Below are 21150 nucleotides of genomic sequence, written 5' to 3'. Positions count from 1 at the left end.
TCTTATCCTCTAAACCAGATTTCAGATATGGAGGAGTCCTATTCGATTTCTCACTTCCATTCATGTCATATTTGTTTGGGCCACACAGTGAGCATCAGAATAAGACACAAACAGACACATGTGGGTAGTTTTTAAAGGTCTGCAGGTCAGAGAGGAAGTCATTCAGATGTCTCATCAGCCCAACCAATCACTTACATCATTCTCTTTCCACTCCCTCCTTTTGCCTTGATTATATGAGTTTATTCAGATTTCCATTCTGTCTTTATTTTTGGATTTGGAAAAAAAAAACCTTCATGGATCATTAAAGCAGCCTTTGTAAGATAGCAGGTGATGTGGCAAACTTTAGAACTTGGAAACGTTTCTTTTTAGGAATACAGTGCCTGGAATCTTAGAGGCAGTGTGGCTACCAGTCATCGTAGGTTTGTGTGTGTGTGTGTGTGTGTGTGTGTGTGTGTGTGTGTGTGTGTGTGTGTGTGTGTGTGTGTGTGTGTGTGTGTGTGTGTGTGTGTGTGTGTGTGTGTGTGTGTGTGTGTGTGTGTGTGTGTGAGAGAGAGAGAGAGAGAGAGAGAGAGAGAGAGAGAGAGAGAGAGAGAGAGAGAGAGAGAGAGAGAGAGAGAGAGAGAGAGAGAGAGATAATCTACAAAGGTAACTTTTTGAGGCTCTGTTGAAGTTGTGGGACTACTCCAGCACCACAAAGGAGTTCAGGAATTTGAGAGGGCAGGAAAAACAGATCATAAATGTGTAACACAACTCATAATTTGCTTGTTCAGGTAATTCACAGCTTAAGCAACAAACCATGGCTAACACAAACTGTGGCTTAGTGTGATGTGTGAGCAGGCCCACTGACTGTAATTGTTTCTTTTTGTTGTATAGGCTTACATGCCTCGTGGGAAAGCTGATAGTTGCGGTCCTGACAAGTGTGATGCATCAGCACTTTTAAACCTTTTCAGCTTTTGTGATCACTTCAGCAACATTGATCAAAAGAAGGTCAGAGAGGTAATTCAGCAATGATGTCAGCACTTTCATCATGGCTGCAGTCCATGAAATCTTATTCCAAATGAAACCTGTTCTTCTTCAAGGTATCACAAAACTTTTGTTTTTGCTACATGGGTGAACATCAGCATCACCTTTTTCTTAAACAATTCTTACCAGAGGTCACAAATATGGTCATCAGGTCACCACCAGTGATGTTTTGTCCTGCTCTAACAAGCAGTGTGCCCATGTAGCACATCCCTTCTCTGAATTCTGTGTAAATGAATTCAGAGATTTTATAGAAGTAGCCACAGGAAGAAAGGAAGCAAAGAACATCTGTTTCCTCCCCCACATTCTCTGCATTTTATGGAGAATTTAAGAGAGCGATGGAGTGATTTCTCTCCCTTTCTAAAGAGCCTTTTTGAAGATGTTACAAAAGGTATTTCAGACTATTTGTCACCAATAAGACTGTGCATGCCTACAAAGGTGGCGGAAAAAAACGCTCCTGTACTTCACACATTTGCAGGATGTTTGCCACATGGAATAGTTCCACACTAGCAACGTTGACAAGGTGTGGTTCTGCTCTGGACTGGACTGGAAACTTATTGCTCATTTAGCACCCCCAACCCCAAATGCAGGACTTTAATTTAGGAAGAGACCCTAGCTTTCCATGTCTCCCACTGTGTTTATAGCCTAGATGTTTTTCTTTACATGTACATCTGTAGGTGATTAAGTGCCGCAATGAACTAATGCATTCTTCAGACATGAAAATCTCTTCTTCCTGGCTGAAAAAGTTTGGAAATCATGTGCAAAATTTGCTAACTGAATTCCAGCATGTTCCAGAGGCTAAAACAGCTGGTGCAAGGATAGAAAAGGTAAAATTTTCCATCCTTTCCACTTGCAACAGCTGGTGATAATCATCATTATTATGGCTGAGCATTGTAATCTAATATAGACATGATCAGCCTACAACTAGATGGTTTATGGTCTACACTGCGAGTTTTCATCAATACAGTGGTGCCCTGCATGACGATGATAATCCGTTCCGTTAAAATCTCTGTACAGCAAAATCATCGTCATGTGGGGAAAAAAAACCATTGGAATGCATTGAAAACTGGTTAATGCGTTCCAATGGGGGAAATACCTGATCGTCCTGCGAAAATTCTCCATAGGGCGGCCATTTTGCGATCGCTGTCTTCTGAAAATCGGTCTGGAAAACAGCGGGGAGCCATTTTGTGAACCGCCGATCAGCTATTTTAAATCGTTGTCTTGCAAACAAGCGGTTCACGAAGCACGGACCTAATCGTCGTTAAATGAAAATCTCCCATAGGAAATATCGTTTTGCGATCGCAATAGCGATCACAAAAAAGTCATCGTCAAGTGATTTCGTCGTCATGCAGGGTAAGCATCTAGCGGGGCGCCACTGTAGTTACAGGTAAGCTGAAGCTGTTGTAGGATTTTTAGCTGTCAAATAATTGTGAATACCACTCAGCTCAAATTGCTGCGAAAATTAAAAGTTTGGCGAGAAGTTCAAACTGATAGGCACACCCAAATTTTGGTATTGTACTGTATTGTGCATTTCTAATAACACTGATTTCTCTGACAAGGGTCCCAAGAACAGCATCCTGAGTTCTATTCATGTTTCTGAAACAGCAGGTGCCCTGCATCCAATGCCAAACTGTAAAACCAAGTGGAATTTCAACACCAATTTGTTATCTGGCATGGGTCTTATGTTCAGAGACACAATGTGAAAACTAGACTTTTAGATCCCTTTTTATTTAGTGACAAGTTCCTAATTCAGGCACAGTAATAATAACACTGAGACACAATGTAAGCATGGGAAAATACGCACCTCGAGATGTTTTTGGATTCCCAGTTATTTGCCATTGCTTATGCTGGCTAAAGCTTATGAAAATTGCAGTCCAACATCTGGATGGCACATGTTCCCAGCTATCTAAAGTTAGTGTCAGGTTGTCTAGATATTTCCATTGTTTATCAAGTATATCAATATTACTTATGGGGCTAGTTCCTTAATTCCACTTGCTAATTCCAACTAGAGTGGACAGAGTACAATCAATTGTTGAATGGTGAGTCAGTGTTTATGTAAATCTGATCAATTGGATGGGTCTGCTCTAGTTGAGACTACCAGTTGGATTCAGGTTGTGGTCTTTAAATCCAATCCCTGAAGTCATGATTTTCTTACCAAACCATATAGTTTTTTATGTAGCAGTTCTTTGCTTGTCTCTTTGCTTTAACCAACTAAATAGCTCCTATCATCTGACTGGGCTGTTCATGTCCCAGGGGAAGATCAGCTTGATGGACTGGAAGGTGAAATGAGCCAAAGCCAGATTGGAGAAATAGAATCAGAACTGATAAAAGAGAAGCTTCATGAAATCAGATTTTGCATGGAAGAGCAAGAAACTGTGTCAGAAGAGGTAACTTAAATTGGAAACATGAAAGCTGGTTTCCACTAGCAAATAAAAATGGACAGTTATTGCTCTTTTTATGTAGGAAGTTGAGTCTGTTTAGGTTAGACTTCTGATAAAGAGCAGGCAACTATGTCCTCTGCATATTTTGGAGTTGTATTCACATGAGCCCTGGCCAGCAGAGCCAAAGGGATGTGACTGCTCTGGCAGAAGCGACCATGCCTGCATTCTTCTCCCTCCAGCAAGTTCTACATCTGGTCTCCTAAATGTAAGGTAGAGGACTGGAGGAACATGATGAATGGTGTAAGTTATGGTGTCAGGATCAGGGGATCCCCTAAATCTGGCAAAGACTAGAATTGTTGAACAACTGAATTCTAACCAGGAGAGAAAAACCAGTTTTTCAGAGTTCATTTTCTCCTGTGAGCACTGTGGCGATACCTCTAGTCAGAAGGTATGTAAGGTGGTAGGTAGGCTTAAAGCTTGAGGACAGGATGGGCTTCTGGTGCTGGCCTTTCCCCTGCTCTTTACCACAGTCAGCTTGGGATTATGCTTCTGCTGCCTTGAATTGAAGCACCACCCTGAATTTATCTGTAGCATAGCATCTTTTCACAGGGAAAAAATTTCTCACACTTCTAAGAGGAGGTGGAAAATTTCAAACAGACAGGGGAAATTGAAACATTATGTAAATACAGGGTTTGAAATGTGCAAACACTTTCCCACTGATTTGTGGAAATCCTTTTAAATCAGGAGCTACAGATTTTGCTAGAAGTGTTGGGTAGGATTAGGGTGGGGGGAGAAGATTAGACCAGTTTAACAGGGTGGTTTTAGTGATCAGAGGGTTTGTTGTGGAAATGCAAAGTTTGGGTTCTTCTATTAAGTTTCCTGGTTGGACAAGTCTCTCAGGCTAACCTGCCCTGCATGCTCCTTGTAAAGCTGTAGTGCATCTCTCTCAGATCCTTAGCAAAAGGATGGAAAATAAATAAGATGAAGTGTGTACCTATTTAAAATATTCTGTTTTGCTATTAAAGATTTACACTATTTTTTTCTTTCAGGATTTACACAGAATACAAGCCATACGGGATTTCTTGAAGGATAATGATGATCTTCAAAGGAATTTGCAGGCAGAAATGCAGAACCTAGAAGACCTAGTACAAGAATTTTATAACCAGAACAAATTGGTTAAAAAGACCGTAAAAATGAGTTGTGAGCAGGAGAAGGGTGAAGGCAAGTATATACATTTTAAATCTCTTGCTTTTCTGACAAGCTGCATAACATACCAACATTAAATAGTGCCGTCATAAAGAAGGCTTAATTAAATCAAACTTTGTTTATTTACTGAAGTGCTAAAATGCAAAAAAATAAAAAAATAAAAATAAATATTTTCTTCAGATTAGAAACCTGTGACCAAAGGATCAGCTGGTTAATTTTAGAAAAGCTCTTCTTTTTGTTTCTTCAGCTTCTGAGGAATCCCAACCTCCACCACTAGTGATCAATACTGACAACTCATTTCCAAGGCAACTTGTAGAAACAGAATATAGACTGGGAAAGGCTACAGGCAGCCTTCCAAGCCTTGCCAGCTCCTCCTGAAGCCACCTCCCAAAAAACAGGGGAAATTCCCCCTCCCATGCAAATTGTATCCCCTTAATGCCTCAGGAGGGTATGGTGTGCATGATTTTCCACAGCCCACTCTGGATTCTTTGAAAACTAGAACTTTTGTTTGTAAAAAAGGTCTCTTAAGGCCTAAAACAGGCCCTAGAGGCAAATGCACAGTGCAAATTATGTTCCCTTAGCAGCTTCCACAGGGTGTCAGTTATTTTTGTTGTTGTTGTTTAGTCATTAAGTCATGTCCGACTCTTCGTGACCCCATGGACCAGAGCACGCCAGGCCCTCCTGTCTTCCACTGCCTCCCAGAGTTGGGTCAAATTCATGTTGGTCGCTTCAATGACACTCTCCAACCACCTCGTCCTCTGTCGTCCCTTCTCCTCTTGCCTTCACACTTTCCCAACATCAGGGTCTTTTCCAGGGAGTCTTCTCTTTTCATGAGATGACCAAAGTATTGGAGCCTCAGCCTCTGTCCTTCCAGTGAGCATTCAGGGTTGGCGGCCAGCCTTCTTTGTGGTCCAACTCTCACTTCCATACATCGCTGCTGAAAAATCCATAGCTTTGCCTATGCAAACCTTTGTCAGCAAGGTGATGTCTCTGCTTTTTAAGATGCTGTCTAGGTTTGTCATCGGTTTCCTCCCAAGAAGCAGACGTCTTTTAATTTCGTGGCTGCTGTCACCATCTGCAGTGATCATGGAGTCCAAGAAAGTAAATATTTTGGGGCAAAAAGTTCATAACCCCTTGGCAATTGCCTGCTATAATGTCTATCGAGCAATGGTGTATCTCTTTGCCTACCCGCCCTGCATTCCTTAGTCCTTCAGCTCCTTAGGCTCCTACTTTCCAGATTGTCTCCTATGTCCCTGCTTCTTTCAATAAATTTCCCTACCATTTCTTCCTGGCCCACAGTACACACTCTGTCACCTCAAGCACTGCAAGCTTTGGCAGAGAGCCTTTGGAGTTGCTTTTCCTTGGTATGTTTCTCATTATTTTGCAACTCACTTTTCCTTCAGGTGTGAATGAGTTCCTGCCTCATCACCTTTATTTCAGCCTCCTTGTTGGAGTTGCCTTTCTCTTTGCTTAGCTGTGCCCTATGATCTCAGCCTGTTGTGAAGTGTTCTAACCAAAACCAAACTAACTTCTCTCCTTTAAGGAACCTGGATTGCAAAACTTTTGAGTCCCTGGAACAACTGACTATTGCTTCTATAGCAGCAAATCCAATAAATTGTTGACAGCTTCGCATTGAGTGCTGTGTTGCACAATATCTGCCAGAGTCTTCTTTCTTACATGCCTCAGATCTTTTCATTGCCAGATGTGGTATTCAGCCTGGGCCTTTGCTCTCTATAGTTATTTATTTATTTAATTTTATTTATTTATTTTTCATTAAACTTCTAACTCACCTATCTAGACCAAAGGTCTATTCTTTGGTAGACCACACCACAATTCAATAGGCTATGCTTAAGTTCTGTTGGACCCTAATGGGCATCAAATGCATCATTATGGAATTTAAATATTTATTTTTTTCTGCATCACATCCAATGGGTCAGGGTGGACAGTTGGTTGAACACACAGGGGCAATTTTTACCTTTCCTTAGATCTTCACAGGCTGCACTGTCCCAAATAGCAACTCAGAAGCTTTAGGGAAGCGTATTGCCTTTCAAAATATTATTTTGGTGTCCCTCCCACAGTGTGCATGTTTCAAATAATCCTTTTTAAAGTAACTCAGAGTGAATTGGGGGTTATGTTTTGGTTTCTAAAAAAGGCCGTGGCTGGCCTGAAACAGCCCCTTTCCCCCACAGAAGAAATAAAATACTATTGAAATTTGGGGTAAAATCTTCTGGGCTTTTTTCCCTCAGAGAAAGTCTGAAAAACATGTAATGTAGGTTGAAGATGATGAAATGGGTGCGGCAAGTGGTTGTAGTTCATCCATTACACTTGCTTGTCCCTATAATAGGTTGTACTAAAATAACAATGTTTTTACCATATCTTAGATATCTATATTATTGTTTAAATTTAGATGGCCCTTCAGAAAAAAAGAAACGCATGGTATGAAGAATGACTACTGGAAGAATGCAAGACATCTTAAATATTTGCCTGTCATTTTTTGAATAAACATTCCTGTGGAATTTTACAACCTGTATTGGAACTTTGGAGAATAATCCTCACATATGAGCAATCAATACACCCTTTTTTTAAAAAAAAATTCCAAGTGCCTTGGTTCTGTATCCTGGTTTGCCTTCGGAGAGTTGCCACTGTGCTCATTCCACGTTAGGCAACTGGCTTTGTTTTACTTCCAAATACTTTATTTTACATTTTTAACAACTACCGTATTTTTCACACCATAAGACGCACTTTCCCCCCACAAAACAGGGGGGGTGGAAAGTCTGTGCGTCTTATGGAGCGAAGAAAACAGATTATATTTTCCAGTTTTCTTCTCCTAAAAAATTGGTGCGTCTTATGGAAAGGTGCGTCTTATGGAGCGAAAAATACGGTATGTTCAGCAGAACCAACAGTGGAATTTCTAGATGGAAGAAAGCTGGAATACTACTTGCTCCAGGTAAATGGAACAATCTTTTTATTTATTCTGCATTACACAAAATGCAGCTTCATATATGAAGAGAACTCTGTCTCTCTCACACACCAAGCTGGCCCTCCTTTTTGTACAGTGATCATACAGCCATTTCTCATGTTGATAACAAAAAGTGTCATGTGATAAACACTATGGCCTAATTTCAGTTCCTAGTCATAGCTAGAGTAGACCCAGTGAATCAATTGCTGAATGGTAAATCAATAGTAATTCAAATCCTATTGATCCAGTGGCTGAAATCCTGTTGCACAGCTCTGCATGTGCAATGGCAATGATATAATCAGTGGCAAATCACACTAAAAACTTCTTTTGGCAATGTCGGGGTGCATGCAACTTTGTTGTATTTTGCACTCCAAAACAACCTTTAATCAGTGGCAATTTGCCATTGGCAATGATATCATACCACTCCAGATGCAGAGCTGCACTAGAGGCTTTCAGACAACAGATCAGTTCTAATTGGGATTAGCAGCAGAATGTAGGCCTATATTCTCAACAAATCAATCAACAAAAGGCTTATCAATTACAAATCACCTTCTGTTCTATTATTTATTATTTATTTATTTATTTAATTTATTTAAAGTTATTCAGGAACCAATTACTTGCTAAAGGACCTGTTGAAAAAGAATAGCCTCTTGCTTTAAGCTTTAGGCTGGAATGGCTAACTTTTGGTCCTACAGAAGTTATGGGATGGCAGTTCCTACCATACTCAGTCCATTTAGTCAGAAGTGAAGAATACGAACAGATAGAACTGACTAGGAGGGCTGCAGTTAAATCACCAGTTTTAAAGCCTAAAGGAACTTCTGTTTTGGCCATTCTACCACCTCTTCTGGTGTGCTCTGGTCCATGGAGTCATGAAGAGTCGGACATGACTTAACGACTAAACATCAACAACAACAACCTCTTCTGCCATTCAGTACCATTACTGTTCTGTCTCAATGAAAAGTATTCAGTTCAGCAATGAAAATTCCTAAATTGCAATTTTCCCTTGGTTTGCAAGTAATTTCCTTTAAGCCTGGTTATCTCAGAGTACAAATGACTGAATAGGATATTTAATTAATATCAATATTCAGACTTGCACCATTACTTCAAGCTACTAAATCTCATAAGCAGCAAACAAGGGAAAATGTGAGTCCCTCCTCCCAAGTTTTCATCTCTGCTTTGGAATCAAGAAAGAACAACATGGCTGCCATTAAGAAACGGTAAGTTGGTTTTGCTATTGAAAGAAATAAAATTGTGTAGGTTTTTAAAATCATGATTGTAAAGAAATTGCTATTTTGAATTTTGATTTGACCACTAATAATGAATTCCTGTTTGGGATATATATTTGGTTCTTCATACAGTGCGTTGTTTATATCTTTAGGACCATTAACAGTTCACAACAGCTTAAATTTTGGAATTATTTCAGCAATTTTTATATACCTTGCTTGCCTTAATTTCAACTACTTCTCTAATGTAAAGCTGCAGGAGTAGAAAATGGCTGAATTTAAAATTGAAGAGTATACTCCTGTGTACGCTAATGTGGGAGAAAGCTCCACTGAGTATACACACAAAGGAGGGGTTTGTTAGGCATGTATGCAGAACAGAATGGTCATAGCTAATACATAAGGGAATACAGTACATTTTTCAGTAAGCCCCTAATTTAAAATCCTCTGGGCAGAGGAACATAGTAACATGAACTATCATATCCTTACTTAATGTAATTATTTACCAAGTACATTTATAACCCAGATTTTCTTTATAAGCTTGAACATTTATTGTTCTGCCACACAAATTAGAAAATAACCAGCCTATAAATGCATGCATGGTCATTTGTGATGACAGACAAGGTAGAGGACTAAAATGAAAAGCCAAGGATGGAGTACAGCTTAACCATTTGTTCAAATCTAAAATTCAGCCACTTCAGTATGACACAGAATTGTTAACTCTGATACTACAACTGTACAATGTCATTTACATTGCTAAGATACTGCCTTTCTTGTTAATCCTGCAGTCTTATAACAAAGCAGCAAAGACAGCATTGTGCACCACTTCCAAAGACTCCTTCTCTACAATAAGTATTATCCAGATATGTAGTCACATTCAGAGTCAACAGAAATGGAATACGTCGCTAGTAATGTACTTGGCCAATCTATTCCAGTGGAACTTGAGCAATTGTCTCTATTGCCCTAGAAGAGCCTACTGGAAGTCTAATGTTATTACAATATGAATAACCACACATTCTAATCTATGAACATGAGCTTAAGAGTCTAAAAACATTTAATTTTGATTAGTATGGAACAGTTTTTTACAGAAAAGACACAATTAATTGAAATCAGTGTCTATCTTTAGGTTCAGTCTTGCTCACAAATTATTACTAGCCTGTTTTCCATTTGGTTTAGAAATATTTGATTTTATTCTATCATCTTCAGTACTTTGAAATCATTTCAAAATTCTTATATATCTAGTAAACTCTTAAGGTCTTATTTTATTTGTAGAGCATCTGCTAAAATCAGAAAATAAATTCTTATCCAGGTTTTTGGTTTATAAAGACACAACCTTGAAGAAAATAAATATTTAATGTAAAGGCTGATTACTAAAACAAAATTTGTTCCCACTGGAATTCAAGTACTTTCAGTATGTTTCTGTTTATATATGTAGGTGATGCAAATGAGTGAGTAGTTATTGCACACATGGAACATATGCTTATGATTCTTTAACTGAAACAAAATAATAAATGGCAAACAGGTGGTTGGAAATAATACATTTTTGCACACATATAAAAGCTTGTCTGTCCATTCTGTTAATGCATGAAGAACCACTTAAAATTGGCAATGTACCCCTTTCACTTTTTGCACTAGAGTTTGAATATGTGTTTTGTACAACTGAACATGCCTCATGGCAACCAGACAGAGGTCATATTAACAGTTAACACAATCTTCAGTGTTACTAGTGTAGAAAAATGTTCAAAGATTCTGCCAGTGGCCTGTTGGGTACTAAATGCAAGACTCAACTTCCAGTGGATGTTGAGAAACATCTTCTAGCTGTTTCTGTAAGAAAGCCAAGCTTTGTGAGCATAACAGACCCTACTTGACAAAAGAAAACCATGTGCCATTTCTCAGTTTGAAAACTGGTCCAAAATCACACGAGAAAGGGGGAATCATGAACAGAACTGGTTATTTTTAAAGCCAACATTATTGGTACAATCCAGTGACATTTAACTATAAAATCCTATACTGCTACACAAACATGCATTGATCTGTTGTTCCAGATTACTTCTGTGCAAATGTTTTAGACAAAATATTCATTACAAGTGCACATTCACATAAGCCAGGTTCTACCTTAATGCAACAGATATGGTTAAAGGTGATTTTATAGCAAGGGTTCAGCAAGAGCAGCACTAAATCACTACAAAAATCAACTAAGAAGTATTTACACAGGCAAACCTTTATAATTTATGATCCATAACACAGTTGCAAAAGAACATCCTAAACTGCCAGTGTAAAGAATTTAACATAAAGCAAGTTGCTAGGATACTTTCAGTGCATTTGTTTCACACATTTACTCACACATAATACCGGGGGGGGGGGGTATTTCTAAAGCTCAAAATGTATTGCACAATCACAAAATACTCATTTATACATAATCAGTGGGTGTTCACTCATGCTTTCATAATGTACTGCATCAGTTTGCAAACAGACTGTACCCAAATGCTAACATTTTTAAACATATCCTCAAGGAAACAAGGTGATACTTTACAGAAATAGCTGCAAGAGTCCATTCTGAACCATGCCAAAATGCTGGAAGAAGCCTCTGACTTGAATCTTAAGCTCAATCCATTCTAATCTTCTGGTTGGTCATTCTATAAATGATGCTGTCATAACCTGGATCCATGTTCCAGAGATTGTAGGAGATGACAATCACAGCTATGGCAAGACCTATCATAATCCAGAACACTATGTTGAAGACAACAGCATAGTTGAAGTTGTATGGATATCCTAAGTTATATGGATTTTCAGGTTTGCTCTACAACAAGAGAAATTATTGCAAAAGAGAGAAAGAGAAAGAGAGAGGACTAGGTTAATAGTGCCTTAAAGAAACACAGTCAATATTATGGGTAGGTGAGAGAGACAAAGTATAAGTTATACAGTACAATGTTTGCATCAAGTAGCCATACAGGCATTCATATTCTTGCAACGAATGTCCCAAAATACCACTTTGCTTTATTGCCAGTCTTGGTTTGCCCTCACTAGTTACTGGAGTCTACATTCCTGGTTAAGCCAAAATTGTAGCCAACAGTCCCATCCCCCAGTTGTCATGGTAAGGAATGGGCCAGTGAGGAGTGTGCCAAGTTGGACACTATTGCTTAGAAGGCACATTAAATGCCATTGGGCAGCAGTTCCAATCCTCCTCTGCTGGAAAATGTGGCACTATATGGCCAATACTCTCAAGGTACTTTGGCTGGCTACCTACCAAACAAACTATAGCTTTCCTCGCAACTTTGGAGCTGGAAAGTTCACAAGGATCACAGTATAACTGCAGGGATAATTTTTGACACTTTCTGCAGTTTCAAAACGAAGATGTGCTTAGGCTTGTCAGAGGGTGATGTCCCATCCGCCATGGATGCAGCTTGCTACTGATGTTCCCAACTACCAAAATATGCAGAAATAGCTTTTATGTTCACCAAGGCACTGAGACAGAAAGGCAATAGCAAGAGGAATTCTTGCTGTTGCTGCTTCTATTCTAGTTGCAGTGCTAAGAGTATTATCAGAGGCTCCAGGAAGTCCTTGCCATGACCCAGGGCACGTCTCAGGTGAGTGGAACAGAAAATAGCTTCTTTCAGATAACATAAAAGTCCAACAACACATTTTCCACTCCTTAATGTACAATATAATAGCCTTAGAGCTTTGTTTATAGAGTTCATGGTTCATTAATATTCTGAAATTTGTGACAATCTCAAAAACATGATTCCAGAGCTTTTTGAAGTAATATGCAAATATTAAAGTCAAACTAGGCCTTTTCCCCAATTTCTTAATTTTAAAGTTTAGAAATCAACAGCTGTTTCCAGTTTTTCATATCTAAAGATCATTTTAGAAAAACGTGAAGTAAGTGCATATATATATTTTAACATCCACAAGACTTCCACATAACTATTTAGGATCAGAGTGTTTAGTATACTAAGGGCTTATCAAACCTGGGAGGTTGACTGCAGAATGGATCGTGACTTCCTCACAAAGGGAGTATCAAATGTCTTCACTGTCACTACTTCTACTATTGCATTCCCACCATAGAGGTTGTACATCTCATCTGCAAACTGAAAACAGTTTGAAAACTCAGAGGTTAACAAGCACAGACGCACAGATCTTTAAAAATATTTCTATTCCATCCTCTATCTGAGATCCCACAGTAGTGTCCAGTCAATAAACACAACTTTAAAATGTGTCTAAAACAGAAAAGAAAATCCACATTCTAATAGGTCAGAACCAAGACCAAGAAGTTACAAAATCCTGGGTGGCTGCCAGGTTTTAACTCATCCCTGAAATGAGGCCAACGCCAATATTAGTCCAGCTACCAATGGTACCCATAGTGACTGAGTTGTCACTGAAAAGTGGGAACTGCACAAGCCTCATGTTATTTGGTTCTATATTTCATAATCTACCCATTATACCAAGATTTGTTAAGTTTTCAAATCTAGATAGAGTGATCTGGAGCACTAGTCAGAACGTTGTTGCACACGAGGGTTGAACAAAACAGGGCAGAACTACGTCATACAGATTCTTAGTGAATGATAATCTCTGTATATGCCTAGGAATGCTCTTGGCATCCCTTTAGAAACCTGGTATTGGGAAAAAATCAGTATTTTGCAGTGAGGCAGAATGAGACTTTGGTATGAAAAGAAAAGAAAGCCTTTGCCTGAAGGATCTCTCTGGATTGCAGTCAAGAATTTATAACAATCTACAACACCCCCCCAAAAAAGCCCAAATCACTTCCACGTGAAAGCATACAATTTATAATACAGTGGTGCCCCGCATAGCAACGATAATCTGTTCCGGATAAATCATTGCTATCCGGAAACGTCGCTATGTGTGTGGGGGGGAACCCCATAGGGGGGAAAAACTCACCGCTATGTGAAGATTCCCATACGGCCGCCATTTTCGCCACCTCGGTAAGCGAGGGCAGGGCGCGAAAACGCTGCGGGTGGCCATTTTCTTCATCGGGTGGCCATTTTGGAACCACCGATCAGCTGTTGGGGAAACATCGCAATGCGATTTTCGCCCATTCAAAACGTCACAATGCGATCCCTTTTGCGATCGCTGAATCCGCATCGCTATGCAGATTCGTCGTTAAACGGGGCGCTCGCTATGCGAGGCACCACTGTACACTAAAATAGATAAATATATTAACATACACAAAATATCAATATACAATAGAACTATTCTATCATGTAAGATTACTGGATAATGTCTAGTCTCTTTACCTTTATTGTACTGCATAAGAACATTACCACTGTTTTAGTAATGAACAAATCTCTGTCTTAAGAAAACAGATTCAGTCCTAGCCCTTTTTAAAAAAATCCCTAGTTTAAAGATCATGTACACCAGTTAGAGTGCATATGGTTATATAATAATTTCAGTAATATTCTTTCTTTCAAAATTGCCTGAGATCTGATATGTGGTCTGGGGACACATTCAATGAAGCTGTATGGTAGCAAAATCATGTGCTACATGGAATAAATTTGTAATAAACAGTGCTAATGGCTGATGCATTTTTGTCCTTATGTTGTTTAGCAAGATATTTACTCATGTTACCTTTTGTAAGGAGTCTGCAAGAATTTGAGAAGCATCTTTGAACTGCTGTGATTCTTCCCCGTAGCGTTTGCCAATTTCTTCTAACCCAGAAAGCTCTAGAGAATACAGATCTGGTGAATGATCCTTGGCTAGATGTTTGTGCCTAGAGAGCTTGGGAAATAACAAAAAAAAAAAAAAAAAAAAAAAACAAATAAAAAAACCGAACATCAAAAAGATGCCAAAGTGAAGCAAATATTTCCAATTCCAGGCATCATCACCCACCACCCTCTTTTAGAGAAACACTAGTGTCAAGAATCTCTGTATTTACCGGGAAGCACTCCTTGCTTAACAACAATGCACATGTTCTCTTTTCAGTCTCAGACTTCCTCAGCCAGCTGGCACCAAGCCAGCTTAAGAGAATTACATGAACAAAAAATTTCATGATGGCTGCTGCCGCTGTGCCTGGGGCCAAATGGCAGTATTCTTTTGCCCATGTTCTGCCAATGGACTATTGGTTGCCAATGTCATGGTAGAATTAAATATTTGTTTACAGAGTCTTTGCTTACCAAGCTTGTGATATCATGCAAAACTTGTAATTCTGATAAGAAGAGTAGATCAACCTGAGGAGAGAACAGGTATAAATATTTTCTGAACAGGAACTGCAAACATTTCAGCCATAGTGAAGAGTCTCAACACCAATTCAGATACCACAGTAGTAACACAGACGGCAGCTGTGAGCTTCATTCACACACTTCTACAGTACTGACTTATGACTGAATGTACAAACAACTGACCTATCACAAGTCTTAAAATCAATGATGAGGACCATAGATACATACTGTGCCTCAGGGGATAAGCAACTAGAATGACAGTGAGTGTATACTTTTTAATATCTACATGAACAAAGAGCAAGTGCTTATGAAAATATGCATGTACAAAGAGACCAGAATGTATTTTTTCCATTTGAAGAAATGGGAGTAATAAAGAACTAGAGAAGATATTTTAATAGCTTGTGTTTAATGTTTATCTTCAACTTACCTCATTGTTTCTGCTTAATGAGTTGAGGGGAAGAGAAGCCAGAATGGAATTATCCTGGAATAATCTATTCCGAAGCTGCCGGAGTGTGACAGAAAGATCCTCAAATACAGAGTTTGCCTTTCCCACCATATAAACTCTCTGAAAAAACCACAATGTACACTGTAAACTAGAATTACTATTGAGACTTTTTGATAAGACGCATTCACTCAAAAAGCAATGGTTTCTGGCAAAAAAAATTATATACAGTATACACACACACACACACACACACACACACACACACTTAACACATAGACTTCTGCTTACAAGTTATGTGCAAAGCATGGCTTAATGGTCTCCAGCCTTTCTGAGCTCATGGGCATGAAATATTGGGGAAGTTTCATGGCAACCACCATGAAATGGCTACCCTGGAGAGGGAACATTCACAAAATGGCTGCTGTGCTGGACAGAACCAGCCACAGAACACTCATTTTGCACCTCAAGCGTCACAGATAACTTGCCCAAGACACTGAATGTACAGAACTAGGGTCTGAACTCCAAAATTAAACCTCATGCTTCAGAACCTCCTGTTTATTTTTGGGTAACACTCTCTCAAGGTAAATATGCTTTCAGGGACATGTAAACAAAGATTCACTCCTGTCAGACACCTCACTTTTTACAGGATCACTGTCCAAAGATATTTTCTGTGCTGTTTCCCCAAATACCAGGACAGCAATTTGTTGACTAAGGAGATGGACAGCAGGGAATACCACACTGTTTCCCCAAGAATCAATTTTTGGGGGCAGGTTCCCACCCTTCTCTAGAAAGGAACTGCTACTCACCTCTTCACTAGGTGCTAGCTGTACAACTACAGGAGTTTCCTCTGAAAACAAGGTATGAATTGTATTTGCAACACCATCCAGGCTGAAAGGAACTGCCTAAGACAATAAGAAAACACTACTATAGAATTCTGCCTTAGGTTTAGGGAAAATCAGAAGATCATAGCTTTGCATTATGTACCTCTGGTTATGAACTGACCCCAGCAGCATTAAGACAGAAGCCTCTACAAAAATCACTGTCTATGTAGAATTTGTGATGCATAAAAATACCCAGTGCCCGCCAAGTTACAAAAATGTGTAATTTCAGAACCACGATAAAAACAGCTCCTGTCTAAAACAAAGAGGATGAAGTCACAACTCTATGTTGCAATAATCAGAGTTATCATCTTTAATAGGCCTCTCCAAATGTGTCTTTAATATGTACAGTTGTGAAAGAACCCAGAATCATGAGGCAGCTTACCAAAACAATACTCAGGAGCATTACACTCTACGGAATAATACAAAATATAGCATGGTCCTTTATAGGTGTCAGGTTTAAGAAGTACTTATACTCAAATAAGTTGATAAAGATCGTAAAACTCAAAATCAGAGCATCATTATACATGCCTATGCTTCCATTAATTTCTACTTAAATTTGAATCTTGTAGATTTATTTATTTATCAATTTGACTTGTATGCCGCCCACACTCTGCAAGAGTCTCCGGGCAGCTTCCAACATCAATTAACAATGTCAGTAACGTCGGTGCCAGTTGGATGTCATTTGGGAGGGCATTTCAAAGACTGGGGGCAGCTGCCGAAAAGGCCCTCCGCCTACACGCCATCTCTCTCACCTCACTGAAGGATGGCTCTTTCGGGAGGGCCTTCTGCCTAGATCTCAGTTGCCAGGTAGATTTCTATTTATCTATTTATAAAGTTTTCACTTCATATCTGTGTGATGATTCACAACTAAAGTAAACCAAAAGTAAGCAGCAATTTTTATAATAGCTAAATAAATAAAATAAGCTGGCTAGCATAAAGTATAATCTTATAACTCCCCATTTCCTGTATAAAGGTTTTAGCTCCCACAACAGGCAACAGAATTACAAGAGGACTGTACTTACATTCTCAATTGGGTAAGATATGCCATTCTTGGGCAATGTCAATTTGTCTATTCCTTTCACGGTAACAAGAACTGTAGCTCGAGGTCGTCTGAAGAGATCACCTACTGCCAGTCCAGGCCAAGAGAGATCCTGTAATCAGTCCAGTTTTTTTTTTTTTACTTTTAAAAAATTCAGCTTCTTAAAATAAATAATAACAGTAAAGCCACACTCACATGAGAAGAAATTTTAATCTATAAAAGGGCACAGAGGAGAAGGTTTGTACTGCATGAACAGATCATGCCCCGTGGAACATTTACAGATGAAATACAATACATATCTTACTAAAATAATAATCTATTCTTGATTTTGATAAGCATGCTTCGTATAACAGAAGCCTGGGGGGAGGGGGGGGAAGAATAGTTATGCTGTTTATTCAATCAATACTGTGAAAGAGATGCACCAAGAGACAGAGAAACTGGCTTGCATACATCTTCAATGGAGAAGCCCATGGATAACGCTGCCACATCTGGGATTCGTTCTCCGGGTATTGGCCAACTTCCTTCACGGAAAACAACTGACTCCGGAGATCTAAATACACTGAATTCATTAGCAGAAATACCTGAAATTAAAAAAAAAACAAAACAAGGCGAGTACACTTGTTCCTTTAACAATATGCTGACTCTATAAGGAAGCTTTTGGCTAGGCACACATGCAACAGAATGGACCACACCACTTCAGACCACAGGTAGGAGATGCTATGTTTGAATACAGTCATATTTTTAAGACATCTCTGCAAATAAAAGTGTGTGCACCACAAGAGGGTTGTAGCTCATGTTATGTGCATTCTGTGTCTTGAGGAAGTCTGTTTGAAATACAAGACAGGAACACTGACACGTATGCTGCCTCAGCTGAAGCAATGCAAGCTATTTTACCATCTTACAATTCCAGCATATTGTTTTGTAGATAATGATTTTGATCATAGAAAAATTTTGATCTCTAGGTAAACTATTTAATTAATGCCAGACCAGTCTTAAGGAAAAGGAATTAATCTCAAATGGAGTACCAAATACTGTATGTAAGTGCGCCTAAATACAATAAATAAAAATGAAATTTTCCTGTCTTGTCTTTAACCAGGACAGGAAAAAGACATTCCTGTTCAAAGCCTTTGGTACACAGAGACCAAATGCAAATGTTACACACACTCTGGGTGCAAAGTCATAAGCATCTTTCTTTCCTAGGACATATAGTGCCAGATCCTACATTTCTGCTCAGCAGCTACTATTCCTGGGAAGCCCCTTCAAGAAACAATGGGCCAGCACCCTGTCTTAACACAGTGAAGTGTCTCACTGTCTAGTTCTGTTGCTACTTTATTGGACAGATCAAAGCTCCATAGCAGAGGCGGAAGGTTGGAGGTTAATTTCCTTCTGCCTTCAGTACCTAGTACCTCAAGATTAATATATATATAAGATTAGGAAAGACCATCGTCCAAGACACATGAGGCTTTGCCAGACAAAGTAGACAACAAAAAGGTAAATGGACCAGTGTAAGGCAGCCTTTTAACTAATGCACCAGAATCTGAACATCTAGAGAGCATCTCTAAGTAAACCAGATTAAGCCCACAGTCCAGTTCTTTATTCCAGTCCTATACACTCTGGTGGCACAACCGGGAGCTCCACAAAAGTCTGGCAGTAAGACTAAGACCAAACCTCTAGGAGGCACAATTCTTTAGCTGCAGATTTTTCTTCTTTAGCAGTTTCTGACCATGTTAACCTTGGAAACAGGTCTAAACCATATTCATGTTTAGATGAAAACAGAGCAGGTATTGACAGTAAATATATACCAGTGTACAGCACCAATTTATGCCAAAAAAAAAGTATCAGTAAACATCACCTTTAAGGCCACTTGAATGTAGGGTTAAAAAAAATCTCAGCATCTTTTCTAAAAGAAGCTTTTCTCCTCTAAATCACTCAAAAACTGTGGGGAAGGGGATCACTAACCAATTACATTAACAGTTTGAGAAGTCTATTCGCTGTGATATTTAATTTTTTTTAATTACATTATAAGAAAACTGCAGCTGTTACCAGGTTCATGATGGGGAGAAACTGGTTTGGCTCACATTTTAATGCAACCTTACTGATATGCACTACTAAACCTAATGTGTGAACATTAGGTTTAGTAGTGCATATCCTTCCGTTTTTACCATTCTCTAATTTCATTATATAGTTCTCTTATCAGGATTGTTTCTAAAAGTTTGTGTATTAGACCTGCATTAGAGGAAGAAAAATATGATTGCACAATATTATGTTAAACAACAGTATAGCAAATTTTAAGATTCCTAAAACTTAAGGGAAATTTCCCCTCAGAAGAAAATTCAGAAAGCATATACAGTATTTGTTTGGGGGGGGGATTTCTTGCTAATTTCCCTGTTCAGTTATGTACTCTCACACAAAAGTAATACCTACTCAAGTCAATGGGACTTATCTGGAAACAAAGTGATTTCAGTACAAGACATCACAATGTCCAGCCCCCTTTCTTCTATCTAGCATACAGGGTAACAAGCACTTCCTGAAAAACTGATTCACAATCATTACTAATATCCACCATTTGAGTACTGGAACTATTTGTTTTCAGCAATACTCTATTAAAAAGGGAAGATTTCTAGTTTTTAGACCCCAGCAACTTTGGATTTTCATCCTATGCTCTTTCAGAGTTCAGAAGACACATTTTCATGTATTATCACTGTGCATGACCAACATATATACTATATATGCTGTATCTAAATAAAGTTGATTAATATACCCTACATGTTTCTCACAATATTGTTCTTTTCAAGGATTATTTCCAATCTTGTAGTTAAGATTTTTTCAAATTTTGTGACGGCACAAAATAATTATTTGAGAACTACTATGTAGAAGTGAGGGCAGTAAAATATCTTTAGATATCATAAGGACAAGAGAGAATACAGTACACATACATTTTATCCAAAAAGCAGCAGCAGCCTGCTGAGCTGAATAACACTGGCATATTCATAAGTGCTATGTGCCATCAAGTTCAGTCTGAATTATAGCAACTCTTGTAGGGTTTCCAAAATATATGAGATATTTATTTAATGAGTAGTTTTAACAGGGCCACCCTACAGAGAGTTTCAATGGCTAAGCACTGATTTGAACCCAGGCCTAGTACAACACTATTCACACCACACTGCATCATATGCCTAAAGATGTAAAATCTCCAAAATTTTCTATTTTTCCCCTTTAAAAAAAACAACACATTTTCCCAGATTTTTTTTTGCAGAAAACAAATTTTCAGAAGCTTTACATCTCTACATATCCTAACAAAATTTGTTAGTTGTGGAGGTACTACATTGACTGCTAATTTTTGTGCTGTAGACAAACGTTTATTTTTTGCAGACGTTACACTGGCTGCCAAAGCCATACAGATTACATTTGGATCGCTCAATTGCTCACTCGTCTCTTCCTAAAACTATAAACACCCTTGGTGCAGGCGGGGAGAAATGTCCCTTGACCCACAACCATGGGTCAGGGTCCCCCTCTGCCCTAAGCGCCCTCCGCCCTACCGGCTCGACCTTCCCTCCCTTCCCTTGCTCGGGCCAACAGCCGATGGAAAGGACCCAGCCTGAGGGCCACCTCGAGCCTCTCTTCTTCTTCTTCTGCTTCGACGGCTGTTTCCACCCCAGAGCCTTACCGGCCACAAGCGCTGACGCCCACCACAAAGCCAGCCCGGTCCACCGGATCCCCGCCATCTCTGCTCTCCCTGTCAATGCCACCCCGAAGCTTCCCTGGAGAGGAGCAGAAAGAGGAAGTATAATCCAATCAGTCCCGCGGCCCAAACCTACGCCCGCCTCCC

The 21150-nt window shown here is 39.2% G+C and overlaps 2 protein-coding genes across 5 annotated transcripts in view; one reads left to right on the top strand and one right to left on the bottom strand.

The window, feature by feature from the left end:
* The window catches only part of C3HXorf38 (chromosome 3 CXorf38 homolog), a 16502-nt gene extending 5461 nt beyond the window's left edge, over positions 1–11041 (top strand). For 2 of the 4 annotated variants that reach the window (XM_020783879.3, XM_078390495.1), the window contains exons 3-7: positions 874–996; positions 1698–1847; positions 3240–3407; positions 4451–4622; positions 7015–7135. In XM_020783879.3, the coding sequence (XP_020639538.3) occupies positions 874–996; positions 1698–1847; positions 3240–3407; positions 4451–4622; positions 7015–7049 (648 nt within the window). In that variant the 3' untranslated portion in view covers positions 7050–7135. Of the gene's footprint in view, positions 1–873; positions 997–1697; positions 1848–3239; positions 3408–4450; positions 4623–7014; positions 7136–9574 lie in introns of those variants that run through there. The other 2 variants (XM_072994225.2, XM_072994227.2) reach the window with 2 other exon arrangements.
* On the bottom strand, positions 9314–21150 carry ATP6AP2 (ATPase H+ transporting accessory protein 2). Its single transcript, XM_020783878.3, has 9 exons — positions 20989–21150; positions 17772–17902; positions 17305–17433; positions 16208–16303; positions 15387–15524; positions 14915–14968; positions 14370–14519; positions 12755–12874; positions 9314–11586 (listed from the first exon to the last, which is right to left on the bottom strand). Exons 1-9 carry the CDS (start codon positions 21044–21046, stop codon positions 11392–11394), a joined length of 1071 nt encoding a protein of 356 aa, XP_020639537.1. The 5' UTR covers positions 21047–21150; the 3' UTR covers positions 9314–11391.

This window comes from Pogona vitticeps, chromosome 3 (assembly GCF_051106095.1).
Source record: "Pogona vitticeps strain Pit_001003342236 chromosome 3, PviZW2.1, whole genome shotgun sequence".
Classification (NCBI taxonomy): domain Eukaryota; kingdom Metazoa; phylum Chordata; class Lepidosauria; order Squamata; family Agamidae; genus Pogona; species Pogona vitticeps.
The sequence above is the reverse complement of the archived record's forward strand: the minus strand, read 5'-3'. Positions and strand labels throughout refer to the sequence as shown.